The 25,662-nt window shown below is 40.5% G+C and overlaps 1 protein-coding gene across 1 annotated transcript in view; it reads right to left on the bottom strand.

The window, feature by feature from the left end:
- The window catches only part of ALK (ALK receptor tyrosine kinase), a 752,296-nt gene extending 727,614 nt beyond the window's left edge, over nt 1-24,682 (bottom strand). Inside the window, 1 exon segment of the mRNA XM_050754032.1 lies at nt 24,004-24,682. Coding sequence (XP_050609989.1) covers nt 24,004-24,670 — 667 coding nt within the window. The 5' untranslated portion in view covers nt 24,671-24,682.
- Between the last annotated feature and the right edge of the window lie 980 nt (nt 24,683-25,662).

Raw genomic sequence — 25,662 nt, 5'->3', positions numbered from 1 at the left:
TTTTACAGTGCACTAACCTATGCATATCATCTTATCTGATCCCCTCGACCTGGTGGGGTTATCATCCCTGCACTTCACTTGGACCCAGAGAGTTTAAATGAAGATCATGAAACTAACTGACGATGGTGTCGAGTCTTGAATCCCCAAATTCTGACTCGAAATCCTATATTTTTTGTTTACCTCATTAGACTTTAAATTCTTTAAAGTCAGGGACTACATCTTGTAATTACTGCTTGTTACCCTATAGAACCGTATAAAGTCCTGAACACATGGGAAGTCTCAATGATTATTTGTTGGAAGGAAGAATTGGAATTAAGGAAAGAGTCAGTGAACCATTAAGAAGTGGGCAAGTGAATATATAAACACATACTGTGTTCACTGGGACATGGGCTATGAAAGACAGAAAGAACTTGCTCAGATAGTCCTTTTAATATACCACATTTATATCCCTAATTCATTCCTTTTTCCTTCCTTCACTGATTCAGCAAACATTTACTGAGCACCTACTATGTCCCTCATCTGAGAGAGATGAGTCAAACACTCCCTTGTCCCTCAGTTCCAACCCTAACATAAACCCTGCCCAAATAAGGAAGAGAAAATACAGTTTTTATGTATGTATGTAAGTAGGTAGAATTTATCTATCAGTTGGTCTATCAATCAATTGATTGATTGCCTCTGTTCACACAATTGGCTATAATGATTAGAACAGAAAACCATAACAAAGCAGCTCTGGTGAGTTTGCTATACACCCAGAAAAGCATCAAAATAACTTGGGTTTTCCTTTGGGGTAGAAAGAAAAATAAATGGTCTTAATCTAGTCATGGTCTTTAAAGCATATTAGAGGTAAGCAGCTCTGATCATAATTTACCAATTACATAAGAATCAGAGAAGGTGATCATTTCTTATTACTGCTTTATGAAATTCCAATGGGCCCTGCAACTGTTTATAGAAATAATACTTCCCAGTCATGCTTCAGCATCAGCCCAGAAAATAGGTTAGAATCATAGGCTTTTAATATGAAAAGGACAGAGATTAGAACTCACTTATTTGTCAGAAACAAAGACTCAGGAAGTTTAGGTGATTTGCCCAGATTAAAAAAGAATAACTTAGTATATTCTAAAATGAAAACCTAATCTCACAACTCCTGGTGGAGAACTCTCTTCCCTCCTTCCACTGCTTCAACTCATATTACAGTTTTTAAATTTTCATAGTTAGTTATTGAAATAGGGTCTTTTCTGCTGTGAAATAAGAGATCTGACAATGAATATCTTGACTTTGGAAATATTATTTATGATTTAATTAAAATCCTTCCACATGAATAAATAAATAAAAGATTCACTGGTTCAATATGGAATCCTTAGGCAATGCATAATGGGACAGGATTGGTTTTACGGTAACTTTCACTCTTAGAGCAAAACAGCTGCTCCAGTGCTCAATATCTAAAGAATTATATTGTGACCCTCATTTATTTAGTTATATTTCCACAAGATAAACTCTAACTGTGAGAATAGTTAGATCCCAGCAAAAATGAGATAGAAAGGAAGCCACAAAAAATAATGAGGGGAAACCCCTTTATTAATAACAACATCAGTAATAATAAAACAGAAGATAATGGATAATATCTTCAGTGCTCTAACCATGTGCCAGATGCTATACTAAACTCTTTTAAAAATTTACCTCATTTACTCATCAAAAGAACCCTATAAAGTAAGTACTATAATTTTACAGATGAGGATGCTAAGATCAGAAAAACTATTTTCATACCAGCTTAAGAATGTCTGGAGCTGGGAGTTAAACTCAGAACTAATTCCAGATTCTGCTTCCTTAACACAATGTAGTATCCTCTCTTTTCAGAAGTACATGGGTTAACGGATGTTCAGAGTTCTTTAAACAAAATAAAACAAAACAAGAAACCCATCTTTCAGAGCCTGTTCCTGATGATAATTGAGTGTGAGGCTGAGTAGAGAATTACACTCTGTCTGGGGCATTATACTTCTATCAGGATTTACACAGCTGGAGCAAGACAATTCTCCCTCCTTCTGTTGGTGTCTTCAGTAAAATGGGGATAAATGATGCACATACACATGCACATATAAAATACTTTGCATCAGATAAAAGAGAGGACATGTGGGTTGTGGGTCCTTCTCCAGATGCCACCACACCACTCAGATATGAAAAATGCAAACACAATTTTGTGCTGCAAAGTAATTTCTTGATGTTATCAAACATTCTCATTACTTATCAAGGGTCATTTACCACTTCACTCTATTCTGATTTTTCACATTTTCTATTTCACATTTTCTGTTTTCTGAAATGCAAACACCACTGCTTGTGATGGTTCCCTTAAAGTGCTTCTGATTCACATAGGTCAGCATCTTCATGTAAATTAGACTTAAGTCTAAACTATGTTTCTCGCCTAAATATTTAAGCATATAAATAATCTCTAGTTATCCTGGCTGTCATTTTAAGCTATTTGACATTTATTGTTCTGAAGAGAAGAAAGGTCAGATATATCAAATCTGCATTTGTGCTTCATGACATTTTTCTCCAATCAGATTCTTCCAAATTATGGTGTCAAGATTAATACTATGAAAGAAAGAAGGTAAGAGGGAAGGAAGAGACGGAGGGGAGGGAAGGGAAGGGAAGGGAAGAGAAGAAGGAAGGAAGGAAAGGAGGGAGGGAGAGAGGGAGGGAGGGAGAGAGGAAAGGAGGGAGGGAGGGAGGGAGGAGGGAGGGAAGGACAGAGGCAGAGAAGGAATCCCTTTTCCTACCTTAGCCACCCACAGTGAAGCATTCTATTTAGTAAACTTTATGCTTTCCCCCTTGGCTGCATTTGTCAAGCAGATGTGTGGGTCCAAGGAGACTGGAGCATGAAGGGAAAGGCAGGATGTGAGGAATGGAAGGGGACGCGTGGCTTCGTGATCTATTTAGCACAACCTTTGCTCGTACTTCACAGAACAGATTGAGACCGCTGTCTGGCCCCACTCCTGGGCTCTCTGCCTTTCATCTCTGCATGGCCTTGGATACATTTGTCTTCTCATCTCAGAGGAGGAGGTTGTTTTCCTTCTCTATTGTACCCCTGCCTACAATTCTGCCCATGCCTACCGCTAAACTGCAACAACACAGGTTTCCCAGTTCAAGGGCCTCGTTATACTCAGAGGGTCAGATCACAGGAGCAAAACGTTGTCCTCATCTGGGGCCATGCTTTAAGAGGAGAGGGCGTGGGGTGGCGGGGGGAAGAAGCAGGCTCAGTGAGCGCTGTGAAATCCGTGGTGAATGAGGAAGAGTGACAAGGGGGCTAGAGATGTTTGTTTCCTTCCCAGCATGTATCATCATTTCTCATTATATATTTATTTGCTCATTTGCACATTTAATATTCTTCCCTCACCATTCTATAAATCCCATGAGGGCAAAGCCCATGTCTGTTTTGTTCATTGCTGTCTGTGCAGCATCTAACACGGTGTCTAACATACTGAAGCTGCCCAATAATTATTTGTTGAATTAATGATTTTTTAAAGAAAAGGGATAGGAGAAAAAGAGGAGGAGAATGAAAAGAAGGAGGAGACAAAGAAAAATATACAGGATATGTGGAATAACTGACTTTAAATGTCTGAAGGACCCTCATGTTGGAGAGAAGTTAATACTTGTCAGCCGAACTACAGTCACAAGCGAAAGACATTAGACAGAGAGATTATAGATGTGGAGTTAAACAGGCTGAAATTCAAATACCAGATCCTTCACTTACTGGCTGTGCAACCTGGATCATGTTACCTGACCTCACTGAGCATCAGTTTCTTTATTTGGAAAATGAAAGGAATACTAAAATCTTAAAACTACCACATTATAGTGAGGATTAAATAAAACAGTCTATGTCAAACTGTTCAATGGTAGCTGTTATCATTAAACTACAGAGAAATAGAATTTAGCCACTATTAAATATTTTCCCAACAGATTTGTCCAACAAGCAACAGGGCAGCCTTGTAAAATAGTGATCCCCATAAATAAATAAATATATATATATATATATATGTTTTGTTTGAGACGGAGTCTCGGTCTATCGCCCAGGCTGGAGTGCAATGGCGTGATCTCAGCTCACTGCAAGCTCCGCCTCCTGGGTTCAGGCCATTCTCCTGCCTCAACCTCCCGAGTAGCAGAAATATTTTTTTAAATAAGATTGAACTCTATTTTAAGAGGACACTCCAGAAGCAGAGCCCTAGATATAATGGCATCTAAGTCCTGTATAAGAGTCTGCAATGCCTAGATTGAATGGTTTTGCTATACAATTATCCTCTCTTTCAGATACCTGAAATCTTTTCTCTTTAGCTTTTTCCCCCTGATTTTCAACATTAAGAGGTTTTCTATCATAAAACATGTTTTCTCCATGCTGCTGAACCCTGACATCACTGATATTTCATTCTCTTTCTCTTCTTTCTTTCAAAGATAGACTTCTTAAATGACTACTTAAACACATTTTGTTTTTATTTCTTTAGCACTGTCTCTAAACTTCCTTCTGCCTGTTTCTGCTCTCTACAAGACACTCTGCAAATTGCTCTTGGTCCAACACAATAGTCTTTCCACTCCATCTACCTTGCTGAGCTTCTACGACACCACATGATCCAGAGGCCTCTGTTCCTTCTTGTAAGAAAATTCTTTCCGGTGACGTCACTGACTCTATTCCAATGTCTAATTATGAACTTTCCTAAATCTAAGCTGTGACCTTCCTTCTTTCATCTCTCTACATCCTCTGGAAAAGTCATCTTTTTTTTTCAAGAATTAAACTACCAGGTGTGTGTAAATAGCTCCCACATCCATATCTTCAGCCTTGACCTCTTCCCCATTCCTGCTTCAGGCCCATGTTTTCATGTGCGTCCCAGATACCCTCATCTTTGGATGGATGCCACACTAGAATTATTGTCATGCCAACCACTTGCCCTTCAAACCAGATCCTCTTCCCAACTGTCTTCTTTATCAGTGAACCATAAGTCGTCAAGGTTCCTGGGTCAAAACTTTAGACTTTTGTTCCTCTTATATCTGGGCATCTCTTGGCCCAGCTCTGACTCTTTCATTCCTAATTTGGTGTAACAGCTTCACGGGGTTCCAACACTAGCTCTCTCTACATCCAGGCCTGAGACCCACACTAAAATACATTTCCTGAATAATCTGCAGTCAATATGCAGTCAAAATGCAACTCCCCTACTCAAGACCTAAATAGGTTCAGATTTCTCTAGCATCAAGTCAAAATTCCAGACACAAAAACCCAGGCTACCCTCTAGTTCAGAATATCTGACCTAGCACCTTAGAGCTCTCTGCTCTGGCTGGTTCTGCTCTCCAGAACACACACACACACACACACACACACACACACTCTGTCTGTCTGCCTTTCTGTCTGTCTCCCCTTTCTCCTCTCTTCTCTCTCTCTTTCTCTAGCCAATTGTTCTTCACCTCAGCATTATTTTGGCTCTTGCCCCAACTCAGAAGACCCTTTGCCCTTCTCTTTTCCAAGTAAAAATCTGCCCTCTCTCCAAGACCCTATTTTCAAATTACCTCCTTCTGGAAGTGTTTTTATTTTTTACTCACTTCTACCTCAATCTCAAAAGGAAACCATCATTCTCAGCAGATATCCTTTGACCTGACTCCCTGCCAAAAGGCAATAAGCTTGTTGTTTCTAAAATTCCAGAGCTATAGTTCCCTGTCTCCGAGAAACTTTACCTCTCCCATAATGCACTGAAAAGTATTGCTCATCCGCCTTTAAGGGAATGCTTTTCAGATGTGGAGGGACAGCATGAAAGTCTCCTGAATCACCCCAGCAGGAACTGACCTCACCAACCCTCTATCCAACCACTACAACCACCTGCACCATTTGCTTAGCATTCAAGTGCTGCCTTTTATTGGAGTTATTTATTAGCATGCTGTCTGCCTTTTCTCCCCAGCTAGTTTGTGAACTCCTGGGAGGAAGAGACTGTACTTCATTCATCTTGGCAAGTGCTCAATTTAAAAGAAAAAAAAAAAAACACTAAACCAATAAATAAGCCTTTCCTCAGGCAAAAATTCAAACTTATGGATCTCCATTAAAAGGATTCCCTTGTCTAATTTCTCTTTGGTGCGCACCTCCCTTGGAGATCTATATGGTGTCTCAGGAGACAGGCTAGTATGACCTAGATCCCAAAGCGTATCATATAGGCTCCCGGCCATGATGGAAGAATGAGCACTGGACGATCCTTCCTACCATAAATAACTGTAAAACTGACAAAATATTTGGAAAAAAAAAAAAAAAACAACTGTAGAATAATCACCAATGCAGGACTACATCTATAATCCTTGAAAGAGTGAGAACTTGTGTGGTAGACCCTAGCACTGTCCTGATTTTTTGCCTAGAGGCATTTACCAGACTCTGACACAGGAAAGAGAAAGCCAAACAGAGCATAGTGGCCTCACTGGCTTGAGGTCATGGAGATTGGTGTCTAGGAAGGCTGAAACAGCTCGCATTTCCAGGGAGCAAACCAGAGAAGGCACAACTAGACACACACACACACACACACACACACACACACACACACACACACATAGACAGAGAGAGAGAGAGACAGAGAGCGCACGCTCCACAAAACTGCCTAGGAGTCCCCTTGAGTCTTTGGCTAAATATTAAGTTGCGCATTCACAGAGTGAGATTTCACAAGACTAAGCAAAGAACAGCTACCAAATAAAGAATAGCTATCAGGGAACTGTAAGCCAAACAATTTCTACAGCTCATACATGGAATTGGGAAATGTTTTTTAAGTGTTTAAGAACCAGAGAGGAGAGACCTCCTTGAATACCTAAGGCATGTGATGGAGACTCCAGAAAGGTCAAACCTTAAGAGGAGGCTTACACTAACCATAGAATAAAGACTTCTCTAAACTCCCTCAAACAAAGCTTGACAATAATCCTTCAAAGTATAAAACTGATGGACAAGTAAATTAACTGTCAAACAAAATTCAAAAGTTTTTCAATGAAGACAAAAACATCCACACACTCAACAATGGAATGTTCATAATGCACAACACCCCCCCTGCCAAAAAAAACCAAGGTATGCAAAGAAGCAGGAAAATGTGACCTATATCCAAGAGAAAAACTGATCAATATAGACATAGAAATGATAGAAATACTATAATTAGTAGAAAGGAACTTGAAAATAGCTGTTATATATGTTCAAGGACTTAGAGAAAAACATAAACATAATGAAGATAGAAATAAAAATGGAAGCAGAAATTCTAGAGTTGAAAATCAATGCAGTATCTAAAGTGAAAATTTATTACATGGGCTGGTTTATTAGCACACTGGACACTATAGAAGAAAAGAGGGTGAACTTCAAAATAAGCAATAAAAACTATGCAGACTGAAATACAGAGAGAAAAGGGGCTGAGAAAAAAAATGAACAGACCCTTAATAAAATATGGGAGCCTTAAAAGTGTAGCACAATTGTAACTGAATTCCTAGAAAGGAGGAAGAGAAAACAATTTTTTAAAAAATTTCCAAATGTGCTGAAAAATATAAAGAAAACCAAGAGTCTACCAACAAATTGCAAGGAGGAAAAACACAAAGCAAATTACATAAGCGCACATCATTAATCAAACTTCTAAAATCCTGTGATAAAAAGAAAATCCTAAGGAAGGCAGAAGGTGAGAAAGACATAACAGGAAACAGGTAAAGAGCATCTCTGACTCAGGAAATTCTCTGACTCACTAGAAATAATGCAAACCATGTAACAATGGAGCAACAGCATTAAAGCGCTATCCACCTGAAAGTATATCCAGTGAAAATCTTTCTCTGAAATGAAAGCAGAATAAAGTCACTTTCAGCAAACAAATGCTGAGATAATTTAAATACCAAATAGAACAACATTAAATATTAAAGGCTAAAGGAAAAAAATTATAGATGGAAACTCTGATTCAACATAGAAATGAGAAACTCCCAGTGCAGCCAAGATGAAATAAGTCCACTAAGTCTTATTCATTCTGTTCTTTACAACCAAAATACTCTGGACAAAACAACAACAACAATAACAAGAAAAAAACAAAACAAACAAAAAAAATGACTAATAGGGACTCTGAAAAGTGAAATCAGGAACACTGAGGAAGAGAGTCAAAACCTGAAAAAAATCAATTCATATGAAGGCAAGTCTTCTGTTTTTACCTCTTTTGTCTATGAACCGAATGCAGGCACCCAGAAAATCTGTGGTGGTGGTGCCATGGACAGCTAAGGGGCCCAAAGCAATCTTTTCTTTCTCACCGAAAGGACAAAGAAAGGAGCTTATGATTCAGTGAGTACAAAGGAAAATTTACACTTACTTGTTTTTTCCTTCTTATCTCATGATGGTGACCCTTCAATAGAGCCAGCATGACTGTGGATAGAAACCCTCAAATAGAAACCCTGGTAGAAGAGGTACAAGGAGGAGCTGGTACCATTCCTTCTGAAATTATTCCAATCATTAGAAAAAGAGGGAATCCTTCCTAACTCATTTTATGAGGCCAACATCATCCTGATACCAAAGCCTGGCAGAGACACAACAAAAAAGAGAATTTTAGACCAATATCCCTGATGAACATCGATGCAAAAATCCTCAATAAAATACTGGCAAACCAAATCCAGCAGCACATCAAAAAGCTTATCCACCATGATCAAGTGGGCTTCATCCCTGGGATGCAAGGCAGGGTTCAATATATGCAAATCAATAAATGTAATCCAGCATATAAACAAAAGCAAAGACAAAAACCACATGATTATCTCAATAGATGCAAAAAGGCCTTTGACAAAATTCAACAGCCCTTCATGCTAAAAACTCTCAATAAATTCGGCATTGATGGAACGTATCTGAAAACAATAAGAGCTATTTATGACAAACCCACAGCCAATATCATACTGAATGGGCAAAAACTGGAAGCGTTCCCCTTGAAAACTGGCACAAGATAGGGATGCCCTCTCTCACTACTCGTATTCAACATAGTGTTGGAAGTGCTGGCCAGGGCAATCAGGCAAAAGAAAGAAATAAAGCGTATTCGATTAGGAAAAGAGGAAGTCAAATTGTCCCTGTTTGCAGATGACATGACTGTATATTTAGAAAAACCCATTGTCTCAGCCCAAAGTCTCCTTAAGCTGATAAACAACTTCAGCAAAGTCTCAGGATACAAAATCAATATGCAAAAATCACAAGCATTCTTATATACCAATAACAGACAAACAGCCAGCCAAATCATGAGTGAATTACCATTCACAATTGCTTCAAAGAGAATAAAATACCTAGGAATCCAACTTACCAGGGATGTGAAGGACCTCTTCAAGAAGAACTACAAACCACTGCTCAATGAAATAAAAGAGGACACAATCAAGTGGAAGAACATTCCATGCTCATGGATAGGAAGAATCAATATCATGAAAATGGCCATACTGCTCAAGGTAATTTATAGATTCAATGCCATCCCCATCAAGCTACCAATGACTTTCTTCACAGAATTGGAAAAAACTACTTTAAAGTTCATATGGAACCAAAAAAGAGCCTGCATCGCCAAGACAATCCTAAGCCAAAAGAACAAAGCTGGAGGCATCATGCTACCTGACTTCAAACTATACTACAAGGCTACAGTAACCAAAACAGCATGGTACTGGTACCAAAACAGAGATATACATCAATGGAACAGAACAGAGGCCTCAGAAATAATCCTACACATCTACAACCATCTGCTCTTTGACAAACCTGACAAAAACAAGAAATGGGGAAAGGATTCACTATTTAATAAATGGTGCTGGGAAAATCAGCTATGTAGAAAGCTGAAACTGGATCCCTTCCTTACACCTAATGGATTAAAGACTTAAATGTTAGACCTAAAACCATAAAAACCCTAGAAGAAAACCTAGGGAATACCATTCAGGACATAGGCATGGGCAAGGACTTCATGTCTAAAACACCAAAAGCAATGGCAACAAAAGCCAAAATTGACAAATGGGATCTCATTAAACTAAAGAGCTTCTGCAGAGCAAAAGAAACTACCATCAGAGTGAACAGGCAACCTACAGAATGGGAGAAAATTTTTGCAATCTACTCATCTGACAAAGGGCTAATATCCAGAACCTACAAAGAACTCAAACAAATGTACAAGAAAAAAACAAACAACCCCATCAAAAAGTGGGCAAAGGATATGAACAGATGCTTCTCAGAAGAGGACATTTATGCAGCCAACAGACACATGAAAAAATGCTCATCATCACTGGACATCAGAGAAATGCAAGTCAAAACCACAATGAGATACCATCTCACACCAGTTAGAATGGCCATCGTTAAAAAGTCAGGAAACAACAGGTGCTGGAGAGGATGTGGAGAAATAGGAACACTTTTACACTGTTGGTGGGACTGTAAACTAGTTCAACCATTGTGGAAAACAGTGTAGCTATTACTCAAGGATCTAGAACTAGAAATGCCATTTGACCCAGCCATCCCATTACTGGGTATATACCCAAAAGATTATAAATCATGCTTCTATAAAGACATATGCACATGTATGTTTATAGCGGCACTATTCACAATAGCAAAGACTTGGAACCAACCCAAATGTCCATCAGTGACAGACTGGATTAAGAAAATGTGGCACATATACACCATGGAATACTATGCAGCCATAAAAAAGGATGAGTTCATGTCCTTTGTAGGGACATGGATGCAGCTAGAAATCATCATTCTCAGCAAACTATCACAAGAACAGAAAACCAAACACCGCATGTTCTCACTCATAGGTGGGAATTGAACAATGAGAACGCTTGGACACAGGAAGGGGAACATCACACACTGGGGCCTGTTGTGGGGTGCGGGGAGGGGCAAGGGACAGCATTAGACGATATACCTAGTGTAAATGACAAGTTAATGGGTGCAGCACACCAACATGGCACATGTATACATATGTAACAAACCTGCAAGTTGTGCACATGTACCCTAGAACATAAAGTATAATTAAAAAATAATAAAAAATAAAGGGGAAAAAATCAGACATCTCATCAGCCATAATGAAAGCTAGAATATAGTAAAGATCTTCAAGATTAAAAAAAAATTCCTCTTGAGCTTAGAATTATTTACTCAGTCAAACTATCAACAAAGTGTAGTGTCAAAATAAACTCATTTTAAGACATAAAGGGATTCCTGAAATATACCTTACTTGTACCTTAAAATAATTTTTTCAAATTAAGATATAATTCACATACCATGAAGTCTACCATTTTAAAGGGTACAATTCCGTCGATGTTAATATATTCACGAGGTTGGGCAATCATCTCCAATGTCTCTTTCCAAAACATTTCATCACATTATAAACACCATACCAATTAGCAGCCACTCCTATTCCTCCAATACCCAACAACTGGCAAGCACTTATCTCTTTTGTGTTTTGATGGATTTGCTTGTTCTGTACATTTCCTATAAATGGAATCATACAATATGATGTCATTATCAGCATTCTTCTTTTTATGGTTGAATAATATTCCATTGCACGCATATATATATAAAAAAAACCCAGCAGCCCTGGTAGAAACCACAGCTTTCAGACTAAAGGACCGGGAAAGGGGTCCCTTCAGGCCCAAGAGTATGGAGGGAATCCCTGTTTTGTTTCTCTTTATCATCTCTCTACTTTCATCTGCTTTATCATCTCTCTGCTGTCATCTCTCAAGGGCAACCCTAAGTGCAGAATCTGTGCAGCAATAACACAGGTAGGTAAAACTCTAAGTTTAAGGAGAATCCTAAAGAGAAGAGAACTGGAGAAAGAAATATGCTAACTTGCTGAAAGAACTGGCCAAGGGCCTCAGCTCACCTGAGTGGCAGAGGTGTGGACAGACTCAAAGCAGAACAACAAAGGCTTTGAGAACAAAGCAAAGGTTCAAACCACACCCAACTCAGATCAAACAACATAATGTTCAAATTTTGCAGGATACAATCTCAAATTACTCAACACAAAAGAAAAAAGATGACTAATTCTTAAGAGGAAAGATAACATATGCCAATAACAAGATCATCCAGATGTTGGAATTATCAAAGACGTTAAAGAAGCTGTTATGACTATGTCCCAGAAGGTAAAAGTAAACACTCTGGAAAATGAATGGAAAGGTAGTTCTCATCAAAGAAAGATAGAAGTCGCTGTCAAACATGAAACGTTTATACTGGAAACTACAATATCTAAAGTAAATAATTATATCAGAATGGAGATAACAGAGGAAAGAGTCAATAAACTTGAGGATAGGTCAATAGAAATTGTTCAATCTGCAGAAGAGAAAAATTTCGAAAAAAGAAATTAGCAGAGTCTCAAGAGCATGGGAGATCTAATAGGCGTGTAATCAAGAGTCTCAAAAGAGGGGAGGAATATATTGGTGCAGAATAAAAAGGAGAAAATAATGATTGAAAAATCTCCAGATTTGATGAAAGACATAAATGTATAGACTCAAGAGTCTCAAAAAATTACAAACAGGATAAAGTCAAATAAAATCATGCAGAGACCCATCATAATCAAATTCTGAAAATCAAAAGCCAAGAAAAAAGTATTGAAAGCAATTACATACAGGAACAACAATTTAATGGCAGATTGCTCATCAGAAACTCTGAAGGACACAGGAATGAAATAGTTAAAGTGTGGAAAGAAAGGAACTGTCAATGCATAATTCTGAGCCTAGTAAAACTATCCTTCAGGAACTAAGAGAACTTATTGTCAATAACCTTGTTCTAACGGAAATGCAAAAAAGAGCTCTTTAGACTGAAGGGAAATGATAAAATAGAAAATATTGAAACTTGAGGAAAAGGGAAGAGCAAAAGAAATGGTATATATCTGGACTGCTATAAAGGACTATTTTTCTTTTTAAAAGTTATTTAAAACATGCGTGACTGGTGCACATATATATAAAATCTAGCAGGGATTTAATTATGTAGAAAGAACACAAATGACACCTGTAACAAAAAGTGGGGAGGAGGATAAAGGAACCTATATAATTGTAAGGCTTCTGTATTTTAATCAAAGTGGTAAAATATCAATTCTAAGTAGGATGTAAAAGACTCTCTCTATGTATGTATAAAACCTAGAGCAACCACTAAAATCTAAAATAATAGTACAAAGAGCTCTTGCCAAAAAACCAATAGATGAATTAACACTGAAATCCAGCCCCCAAAATTCTGATAACCCAAAACATGCCAAGAAAGTTATAAAAGTACAACAGAAAAGCAGGGGGACAAACATAAAAAACAAGTAATAAAATGACAGACTGAATTCTAACCATATGAATTATAACATTACATACAAGTGGCCTAACACACCAAGTGAAAGGCAGAGATTGTCTTTTTAAAACACAAAATCCAACTATATACTTTCTAAAAGAAACCCATTTTTAATATAAATACATAGATTAAAAGGCTGGAGCAGATATACCATATAAGCACTAATTAAAAGAAAGCTGGGTTGACTATATTAAGATAATAAAATTAAACTTCAAAATATGAATATTACCAGGGATAAAAAGTGAAAAGTGATTTTTACATAATGATAGTCAAATCAGCAATAAGATATAACAATCCTAAATGTGTATGCATATAATAATAGATTTTCAAAATACATCAAGCAAAAACTAATAGAATTGAAAGAAGTAGGCAAAAGAAAAACTTGGAGACTTTAGCACTCCTCTATTTGTAATCCATATAACAGACAGGAAATCAGTCAGGATACAAAAGACCTGAATAACACTACTAAGCAAATTCACCTAATTGACACTGATTGAACACTCCACCCAACAATCGCAGAACACATGTTCTTTTCAAGAGCACATGGAACACTCATCAAGACAGAGTATACTCTGGGCCGTAAAGCAAACCCTAATAAATTTTAAATAACTGAAATAAAATCAAGCATGTTTTCAGACCATATTAGAATTAAACTAGAAATCAATAAATGAAAGATATCTAGAAAAAATGTTTGGAAATAAAACAATACACTTAGAAATAACTCAAGGGTAAAAGAGGAAGCCAAAAGGAAAATTATAAAATATTTTAAATTGAATGAAAGTGTGGGATATAAATAAAACTATTGTTAGAGGGAATTTATAGCATTACAACTTTGTATTAGAAAAGAAGGATCTCAAATGAATGACCTAAGTTTTCACCTTAAGAAACCTAGAAACAAGATTTAAAAAAATTAAACCCAAGGCAAGCAAAATTAAGGAAAGCTAATAAAATAAGAGCAGAAATCAATGAAATTAAAATTTTAAAAATAGCAGAAATCAGTATCACCAAAAGCTGTTTCTTTGAAAAAAAAAAAAAAAATACAATTGCCAAACCTCTAGCCAGAATGACAACAAAGAGAGAAACAATGCAAATCACAAGTATGAAGTATGAAAAAGGGGACATAACTACCGACCCCACAAACAACCAAAAAAAGGAAATATTATTTCCTTCTAAGTTGCTGAATTAATGGAAGTTGTTCTGTTACAACTGGAAGTAAATCCCCTATAATTCCTGCTCCAGTCAACTTCTGGACTTGTACACAACATGTCTGTAACAGTTTTGAGATGTCCATTAACTGATGACTGGATAAACAAATTGTCATATGTTCATGCAATGGAATACTATTCAGCAGCAACAACAACAAAAAATAAAACAGACCACTAACACATTCAATAAAACAGATAAATCTTAAAAGCATTATTCTAAGTGAAAGAAGCTGGACACAAAAGAAAACACATTATATGATTTCATTTCTGTGAAAGTCCAGAACAGACAAAACTCATCTATTGTGATCAAAATCTAATCAGAAGTTGCCTGGAGCAGGGAGTGTAGGATGTTCTTGCGAAAGGTCGAGAAGGACCTTTTGGGGTTGATAGAAATGTTCCATATCCTAAATAGCATGGTGGTTGCCCAGGAGTGTGCATTTATCAAACAAATCAAACTATACACTTGAAATGGGCACATTTTATTCCATGTGAATCAGAATTCAATAAAGTTAAAAACAATAGCATATAATTTTAGCCTAGATTTAGAGTATAGATTTTGACACCAGGTCAGCATCCATCCAAGCCCCAAATAGTCATGTGTTCACTCCCTTCTCCTTCCCCCACCCCCACCTCACTCTTTGTGTCATTGTTTGGTCTTTTATTCTATGTCTATGCATCTCAGTGTCTGGGAGATAATTCCCGCCTTCTCTCTTTCTGGGTTGCCTCTTACACATTCTTCTCTCAGTTTCTTCACTTATAGCTTCATTGTTCTTCATCATTTTTTCTCATTTTGCAAATATAGTTGTGTTTCTTTTTCTACTCCTTCTATAATTTTTCTCTCTTAACAGTCCTGACTAAAAGGCCAAAAAGTTTTCAAAATTATTTATTTATTGAATAGCTTATTTTCTTTGTTAACTACTGAACATAAAAATCTTTATTTTTATTTAAAATTATTTTATTTATAAACAAAATTATTTATTAAAAAGTCTTACATGTAACTTACATAGCCCTTGGTTGTTCCTTTTACCTCTGTGGGTTAACGCCTTTACTTGCAAAAGACTTACCTTCCTTGCTTCAGGAAGAGTTTCTGAAGCATGGATTCTGTCCAACGAGGGCAAAAATATAATCAAGAGTTCAGGAAAGAAACTAACACTTGTTGAACACTAACCATGGGTTGGGATCTCCGATATGCCTTATCCCATTTAATTCTCAAAATATCTCTGGAAGTTGGGTGTTATTTTTCAAACTTTACAATTAAGGGAAGTTCGGAGAGAAGAAAATAAATAGCCTTGGGTCAGTAAATAAGAGAGTAGGACTTTAACCCCAGATCTGTGTCTTATTCTGTTCATTATTTGGAATAGATGGTTTTACTTTTAATTTCCCACAAATTGAACTCCTTGGTAGAAAAATAAGACAATGGATAAATATATGATGTTATTTTCGTACAAAGGGATACAACATAATGATAAAAAAGAATACTGTTATACACAACATTGATGAATCTCACAGAAATCATGTTCTGTAGGAAAAGACAAACACAAGAGTACGTTTGGTATGATTCCATCTACATGAAGTTCAAGAATAGTCAAAACCAATTGCTTACATACAAATCAGAAGGATGGTGACCTTGAGTGGAATGTGGATACAGACTGGAAAAGGACTGGAGAGAACTTTCTGGGGTGCTGGAAACACTCTGTATCTTTATCTGGGTGGTGATTATACAGAGGTTACACATGCAAATTATCATTAAGTTATACAAGATTAATACTCTCAATACACTTTATTATACTTGTCATCCCTTAAATTTAAAAAAAATCATTTTCTGTTGTTAAAATAAAGGTTCCTCTGTCCCATTTTTAGACTCTTTGCCAGAAAAGTCTGAAATTGGGGAAAATGCTTTCAATGCAATGATGTCATTTTGAGAAGGTGTTATCCCTGGGGAGGGATACCTTTTCAAGCATACTGGGCTATTACTTGAACCCCAGGGCCTGGCTCAAAATCTAGGACTCTACACCACTGCTCCTAATGCCAAGACTTAGCTGAAATCATGAATGGGTAAAGCAGGATCTCAGCACATTTTATTATCTTGTGCATTCACTTTTTTCTACTGCCTTAGAATAGTCCAAACTGGAACTTTCCACATAGGTGATCTTATACAATGCTCATAATGACTCCATGAGATAATTGAGACAAAGTCTCTATTATTTGCTTTCTAAAAGCAAGGAACAAAAATCTATGGGCTTAGCAAGTTTAAGAGAGTTGTAGAAGATTGCAAAGCTAACAAAAATTAAAGAACATCATAGAATTCAGGTCTTTGAGCACCTAATCTAGTGTTCTTCTCGCCACAGAACACTTACTTTAATTATCCAGGCTTAAAGGAGTCCTTTCCATATTCACCCTCATGAACTCATATTCCAGTGAAAACTAAATAAAAGATAAGTAGGGGTCAAAGAAAAATATAATCAATGGTTCAATCTATCCTCATTTCCTTTGGCTAGTTTCCTGATTTCTTTAAGCCTGCCTAGATTTCCCTTGTCCTCTAACCTCATACCTGTTTCATACCTTCCTTTAGCTTTATTCTTACTCTAAGGAATTCTGACTGCCTACCACTCCATGCACCTGTTTTACTTAGCCAGAAAGGTAAGGTGCAAGAAAAAAAAAAACTTAAATAACCAAGTGATTGGGTGTATCTTCCCCCAAGGGAGTTCTTCTCTGCCCACTTTCTGGAATATGTACACCACAACACAAAGCAAATCTAATAGAATTTCCTCGGGAAAGGACCCAAGCTCAGAACAGCCAGCTGAAAAATTCATCACAAAATTTACTGAAGAAAAATAAGCTATTCTGAAAAATACAGTTAATCAAAAAGCATACTGAAGAATGCCTCCAATCTCCTCCACTACCTCACCACCAGGCCAACACTCCCTGCTCACATCTTGACCTCCGTGAAACAGCCCTGGTCATCACAAGGTTAAGAAACATTGGCCACACCCTAGACCACAGAGCAACACAATGGCTGTAAAGAAGAAGGAGTCCTTGATAGCTTTATTCTTAGCTCTCTCCATGTGATCCTGGACCTACAACCATCCTCACCCACGCGCCCTATTTTTTATCTACTCCCAAGAAGAGATGATGTTCACGTGCATCTTTTGGAGGCAATGGCTCAGCTATGGTTCATAAAAACCACCATGTACAAAACGCTCTGTGGATTCTTAGCCTCTTTTTTTAGATTGACGGATCTTCCTGAGGCAGCCTCCCACTCAAGTCCCTGGGTTATATATCTCCATGGCATCTCAAAGTTTAACTGCTCTTAATGTGCTCAGGTCCATTAACCAGTTGGTAATTTACATTTCTCTCCATATTCTCCACTTGGCAATGAATGGTGATGCTGAAAATATAGAAAGAACACATCTTCAGCTAATTACAATAAAGGAGTTACCAGAGGCCAGTAGTCCAGTGTCTCTAGACCTGGACAGAGCACTCTCAGTTAAGAAAGATCTGCCATCTGAAAATGATTCTGCTGTAACATCTCTATCTTGTTCTTCCTCCATCTTAACTTTCATACTTTCATAAAGTTAAGCCTTGGTTTCTTTCTGTAGAAAAAAAGAACAGGATTGCGAATATGCTGGTTGACCCTTTGAACTGAATCCAAAGTCAAAAGCCTTAGGAGAGGACATTAGTTCATGGGGAGGAAGTAAATACCACACATCAATCCTCCTTTCCATGCATATTTCTGAGAAAGTCACCTTCCACGGTGAAATAGTAGAAACTACTACTCTTATAACTCTCTTCATTTCCCATACATCCCATCTTTCATCTCTTGGGAGTAAGAAGCTCGCTGAATGGAGAACCACAGCATCACAACTGCTGCTGCCAAGGTCGCCTCACATGGGCAAACATAGAGATTACAACTCCAGATGGCACCATTCAGACAGACTAGAATGTATATGGAACCCCTAGAGTTGTAGAGTGCACAGCTTGCATGATCAGATTCTGGAGTGCTGCTGTTGCTATTACATGAGAAAACCACAGTGGTTCATATTGATGAAGCACTTTATTTTTCATCAGGCATTGGGTTAAGGATGTGCACATATCATCTGATTTAATCCCCATGACAACACCTTGAACTATTACTAACCCCGTTTAGGAACATTTCAGAACTATTACTATCCCTATTTTTCTAATGATAAAACTAGCCCTCAATGATTTTGAGAAATTTTTCCAAGCCCTGGCTATTGCCCACCAAATATTTGTTGCATGGCCTTCTAGCAAGGATACCGTACATTTTTTCACCTATTGACATGTCTTACTCTTTGTAATCTGCACTTGGAGATGATTCCCTCAGGGGAAAGAACTCTGATTTGAAGGAAAGGGGAACTGTGGTTCTAGTCAGTACGAAAGTTTCCAGGTGTATACCACTTTGTACTATAAGACCTGGAAAAAGTATTACTAAATGTCTGGATTCCAGTTACTTCATTTACAAAATAAAGCAAACACTTGTCCTGCCTACCATAGGATTAATAACTAATAACAAATGTGAAAGTGCTTTATAAATTGTAAAGTTCCATATAACCATAACAGGACACTAATAACGATTATAAAGAAAGGCAAAATTACCTTTACAGGTCAGACTGGAAAAATGTTCATGTTGTGAGGTTGTCAGGCAATGATCCTGAGTGGCAGGGCACTGAGACTTCTGCTGAGCAAATCTCATTCTTTTCTCCTCCCACCTGCAGCCCAGTTCCTCCTGACTTTCAGCAGACCTACTTCCTTATAGATATCCTTTTCTCACTCTGTTGCCCAGGCTGGAGTGAGGTGGCTCAATCTTGGCTCACTGCAACCTCCATCTCCCAGGTTCCAGCAATTCTCCTGAGTAGCTGGGACTAAGGCGCATGCCACCATGCCTGGCTAATTTTTGTATTTTTAGTAGAGACAGGGTTTCACCATGTTTGTCAGGCTGATCTCAAACTCCTGACCTCAAGTGATCTGCCCTCCTCAGCCTCCCAAAATGCTGGGATTACAGGCATGAGCCACTGCGCCCAGCCTAGACATCCATTTTTATTAATAATCACACTCTCCTCCCATGCCTTACACAAAAACCCTTCATGGACCTTCTTTCTCTTTTGAAAATTTTTGAAATGCTAAATTGGATGTGAATGAACTTCATCTTTCAAATGACAATATAGATTCTCAACATTTCAAGGGATTTTTAAGTAGCCAGTAGGAGTCCACCAAATCTAGAACTGATGGCATCTTCTCAAGACACAGGTCACTTTCTGCCCTGCTCAGTGATGTTTTGTCACATACACTCACCCATAGATGTATCTTAGATACACAATTCTCTGGTGAGTGTGCCTCCCAAACCCCTGGATATACAGATCACACCTCAGAGAAATAATCTATGTTTAATTGGAGGGCAGGGAAGAATAAATTCAGTAATTTCAAAATATTTGTCATTAACAATTTTTTAAGTGCTCCTCACCAACTTCAAAGATGTACATGCAATTCTTTTATTTTCCTCTAAAAACACCAATGCCCAAAGCCTCCAGGGTTTGGATCATAAAAGGGTTTGGATCATGATTCCTTCCGCCATTCTGCATCCCAGCTCTCTGTCCTGTTGTGACTTCTCAATATTTGAAAATATAGAACTGATTAATTAGGAATGCTGGGGCTTGTCTGACCCACATCTCACCTGACTCCCCACTCCCTTGGAATTCCATTCCATAGTCAGAGGAAGGAATATCAACGTCAGAAAACAAGGTTTCCCTGATATCCAACCCGAAGTTTCCTTCTACAAGTATGATCCGATTACTTCCATGGGCCACGCTAAATAACTCCTCTCCTTCACTGCCACTCTCTCTTCAGAGATTTGTAGATTGTTACCATGGCTTTCCCTTCATCGCCATTTAGCCCAGCCATATATATTTAATTCTTTTCATCTTTCATCGTAAATCAGTCCCTTCAACTGTTAAATCAGCTCTCTGCTCTTCTCTGGACTAGTTCCAATTCTCCCAATTCACCTCCAATAACTGCTATCCCTTCTGGGAGCTCCAATTTCCTCTCTATCCTCCTTTGCTTTCTCTGCCCACTCCAGAAATGAAATGGGAAGGAATTGACAGATATGGGAGGTCAAAGATCAGGTATATTGCATTGCATACATCTCTAAATTGCTCAGGCCTCTCCGTAGTACATGTAAAATCCCAAGTCATGTATCCACTTTCCTGGAGTGGGAGGGAGTGCTTACAGGGAAATAGGCCTCCTATCCCATGAGTCATCATCCCCTAGCCCTCTGCCTGGGTGATGGCAGAAACAGATCTCAAAACACCTGTAAGCCAGGGTACAAACTGGAGCTGTGGGCAACATGCCAGCCTTGCAGACAGACATCTTTTCTATGATTTGGGCTGTCCTAGGAGAGGCCAGAACCATTAATACAGTCCCAGAAACTGCCTCTTCACCTCTTCTCTATGAATGGGTGAATTTGGGATCTGTCTCAGACTTGAAATGCTGATCCCATTTAAGAATTCACAGCAACCCACAAAGAAAAACCATTAGCATTTCATGCATTATAAGGCCTCTCAGACATCTTTCTGTCCTCTCAGACAGCCCAAATCACAAGCAATGCAAAGGTTTTGCTTTCTCCTACTGGCACTTTTTCATTTTTACTATTTTAGTCATGGTCCTGCTCAGGTTTAGGAAGCTATCTTTGGTCTGAGCCAAATGGACTGCTCCAGGGCCCTCACTACAAGACAAGGAAGAACAATCAGCTCTTCCCTCCCCACAAATAGCCCCATCAGCATCATTGTGTACCTCCAGACAAGACACTTGGGCAGACACTGGAAGAAATAAGCTGAGCTATGCCTACTTTCCCTCTGTATAATTGAAGAGCCCACATCATAGAAGAGTTAAATGCTTTTTCTGTAAATCAGAGCCTATATAAAAAGAATAAACCCATTTCTCCAAACATGATAAATAGCAAAATCAATCCCAGTGTCAGAACTTAACCTTGAATTTTCATAAGGAAAATGAATGGAACCATAATGATATATGTTGTCCGAAACACAGAACAAGGTATAGCAAAGTATATCTACTCTATGGGGATGTCTGCAGTGGAGCCTGTACCTGAATGAGGCTAGGGAGGCAATGATAATGTGAGAGAGGCTAGTCCTGCATGGCCAGCTGCCTAACTGCAAACAGCATATGTCCTCAGAGACAGGAGAGACCAGGCTGTTCCAAGTATGATCACCACAAGGCCTGAAGTGCTTTTCAATAGGCTGTCTGTCTCTCTGGAGGTCATGGGGAGCTCATCCAGTTACACTTAGTGTCTTATTTAATCCTATCAATAATCATTTGATTCCAATCCTGCTGAAAAATGCTTGGCCAAATTTTCTTGCCTTTTAATGGCAGAATCCTGGCTCCTACTGAAATCAGCATTGCTAGATGTGTCAAATGATGCATAAGGGCTTGATCCAGCTGCCAAACGTACTGGGCCACTAAGGGAGGACTTGGGAAGACCACAATGCTTTCCTACAGTCAATAGTAGAGAAGCCCTTGGAGCACAGGCCTTTCTACATAAACCTCCCCACTCAGCGGCTCCAGCACCTTATTTAAGACTTGAGTGGAGTATATTCTTTAAATGAAGTAAGTATGTGACTCTTCAGAGACACTCACTGACAGCTTCATGCAACCTACCTGTTTACAGTTGGCAGGTGTGGGGCTGTAGAAATGAGCCGTTTTGCCTGTCACCAATATCTGACAAGAGCTGATATAGACTGCTGGATTCTATGGTCATTTGATAAAAGGTGATGGGGAAGCTCCAGAGATGCTCATAGGCATGAAACTAGAAGATAATCTGCATTTCCAGAGAAGTCATTTTTATATCCATTACTAAAACACTGGGCACTAAAACAGAATGTTGCATGTATAAACCACACAAAACACAGTGACATTAAAGCCCAGCTGTTCTTTATAAAAATATCTTGGGTGGAACAACAGTATCAGTCTTCCATCTCAGTACTGAAGGCCCTATCAAACTCATCAGTGCCTCTTAGGATGGACTATATAAATTCCAGCACTAAATGAAAAGGGCTCAATTTAGGTGCCAGTGCCACTAACACTAATGCTGAAATGTGCATCTGCACTCTGTTTTTCTTGGGGGTCACATACTAGTATGTTTTCTGTGCAATGACTAGGGAAACTCAGCTTCTGAATATCCCTGCTGCATGAGAATACTCATGTGTGGGTGTGTACGTGTGTGTGGAAAAGCATGCAAGATACTTGTAGCTCTACAATGGGCCCTTTTCAATGCTTTCCATCCAATTAATATTAGACATTAGTAGCCAGTGGAGCATAAGAACTTCATTTATTTCTGATGATGAGAATGATAGAAAAGAAGCTGGGTTTGCTTGATGGAATCTGTGTTGGCTTTTTAAAAGCCTGATTTCTTTTCTGTGCCTTTCTCATTCATTTGCATTGTATATTTTATTCACAAGTCTTCCCCAGTTGTCTTACAATTAGAACATCCATTCAAAACTACCTGGTTTTCCAGTCAAAGGATACTCTGGAAAGAGTTAGAAGTAAGTGCCTGCACACACACCCAACTCAGTGAAAATGGGAAGAAATGAGGGAGTAAATGGAACAGAAAAATCTCATTTTAGGAGTCTCCAGCAGGGAGATCTGCAGTGAAACAAGCCTGCCAGAGACTATCATCAAGAGCTGCTGCTGACGTTCAAGCTAAGAATCAGAGGGGAAAGGAGGAGTGGGAAAAGGTAAAAAAAAGCAGGAAAACCAACGATGGTTTCTCCCTGGCTTCTTAGTGACTCCCCAAAGGAAGATAATATTGACAACTTTCCTTCCTTCGTCCACACCTCCCTCCTGTCCTCTGTTCCTTAGTTTCTCTGGGGCTCTCCCAACAACATGTAAGAGAAAGGATGAGTCTGAGAGTGCACAGCAGACTGGGTGGGGGTAGGAGGGGGAGAATAAATAAATAAAGAGGAGGCAATCCCTGGCAATACCTGCTCAAGCCAACGTTTGGCATGGGGACAGTTGGGTGAGATTCCATAATATGAGGAGAAATTCTATATTCTCTGAGAAGGTGTACCATATTTCCCAAATCTGTGCCGGTCAGGAACAAGGGGGAGAGAAGGGCAATAGTTTTGACATCTACTACTAAACTTGGAACCTAGAAGTAATCGGGGCATTTCAACAGTCCCAGGGGCCCAGGAAGAGGGGCGCTCAATTTTGTCTCAGACTACGTATAAGTCCAGAGAAGAAGGCGCTCTGCCAAGAGTATGAAACTTTTCTCCCAACTTGGTTGCTAAAGAGGAAGGAAGACCCCTCAACTGCTTTCAGGGAGAAAACAAGAAACTACCATCTGACTCAGGAAGGAGGTTTGCAGGAGGAAGGGGGGCGAAGAAGCAAGCTGAGGTTTTAGAAAGTGGGGTGGAAGTCAGGATTATTTAATGGTTGCATGTCAATGTGACTAAAAACACTAAATCCCAGCACACTTAGGAAGGAGCTGCTCACCAGTCCCGAAGATCTGGAAGAGAAGGCGGGGCTGGGAGGCGCGGATTGCCGCGGACAGCCTTCCCTCTCTGCCCACTTCCGACGCCTTCTTCTCGGGCATCAGGCGGATCCTCAGTCGCCCTTCGCCCTGGCGAATCCACCAACTGAACAGCTCGCTGAGGTTGAACTGGAGCAGCCCCACAGCCGCCTCCCCAGGGGGCCCGACGCAACCCTCCAAGATCGCCTCCTCGCCCAGCTCCAGCACCAGCTGCTTGGCACGCCGGAGCTTGCGCACCGAGCCGCCCTTCAGCACCCTGGACAGCGTCCGGGCCTCTGCCGGGGTGGGTGAGCCGGCTGTCCAGGAGACCCCGGGCGCCGGCCCCAGCAACCTGAGCAGCGGGGCGCAGTCCAGAGCGAGCGAGCCGCGCGCCTCGGGCCTGCCAGCCTTCAGCTCCGAGGGGGATGGCGGCAGCAGCAGGTCCCGGGCGTAGACACGGAAGAGTGAGGGCACTACGAAGTCCACTGCCAGACTCTTCCTCTGCAGGCGAGAGTAGCTGAGCGGCTCCCGGGGCTGCAGCGGCGGCCCCGCAGCTGGGGATCCCGTGCGCTGGCCGGTCCCCGTCCCAGAGCCCAAAGCTGCAGTGGAAAGCAGCAGCGGCAGCAGCCACAGGAGCCCGATGGTTCCCATCCCGCCGAAGGAGGCCGTTTACACTGCTCTCCAGGCCCAGCCTCGCCCTTCGCTCTCCCCTAGATGGGAAGAAGCTCTGAACAGTCCTCGGTACCCAGCGGCTCCTTCCACCTGATCTCCAGAGGACTGTGCGTGAGCGCAAGTCTCTTGCTTTCCCCCAACTGCACGGAGGCGAGCAGGAGTCTCAAGGAAACACAGCTGTAATCTCAGGGGCGAGTCCAGAGACCCTCAAGCACGCTGGGCTCACTGACTGGGACCTTGCGTCTCCCGCTCGCCACGCCGAGTGCCGCTCCCCCGTCTGTAGCTCGCTGCGCTCCGCACAGAGGAACTACTATGGTTGAAGGGAGGTGGCAGTTGGGTACCGTCCTCTCCTGCCCCCCGCGGTCGGAGCTGGGGTCTGTCCCCTCTCGGAGCAGCCTCCAATCTCTGCAACTTTCCAGACTGAGAACGGCGGCTCCCAGCTGCTGCACGCTGTCCTGGCCGCCTCCTGCGTTCCTTTTGGCTCCTCCGAGCTCCTCTGGCCGGTCTGGGTGGGATCCGACGACGGGGGCTGCCTTCTCGCCCACCCTCAAGCTATCTCTCCGCTGCAGGAAGGCTTCGGACTGCTCTGCCCGCTGAACTTCTAGGGCGTGAATCCGAACCCCCGCGCTGCGCAAGTTTGCAGCGTCCTTGCTGTCGCCCGCGCCTCGCTCGGTTCCTCAGAGTTCGCAGGCGGCAGCAGCTGAGGGCGTTCAGGGCAGGGGCTCCCGAAATCTTGCCGACCCCTCCTCACCCATCATCAGCGCCCGCGGCTTTGGGTGGCCGGCCAGAGGGCGGCCGGAAAGCACATCGGTGCCCCGCGACCCTCCGAACAGAGGCGGCGGGAGGTACCAGCTGCTACCGCCGCTGCCGCCCCCAGAGCTGCTGGATCGCATCTGCCTGGGCGCCCGCCACTTGCAGCTGGCGGAGCCGCGCGAGCGCGCGCAGGGAGGGGGCGGGGCCCGGAGGGGGCG

Source organism: Macaca thibetana, chromosome 13 (assembly GCF_024542745.1).
Source record: "Macaca thibetana thibetana isolate TM-01 chromosome 13, ASM2454274v1, whole genome shotgun sequence".
NCBI classification, from domain to species: Eukaryota; Metazoa; Chordata; class Mammalia; order Primates; family Cercopithecidae; genus Macaca; species Macaca thibetana.
Note: the sequence above shows the minus strand (reverse complement) of the source record. Positions and strands in the feature narration are given on the sequence as shown.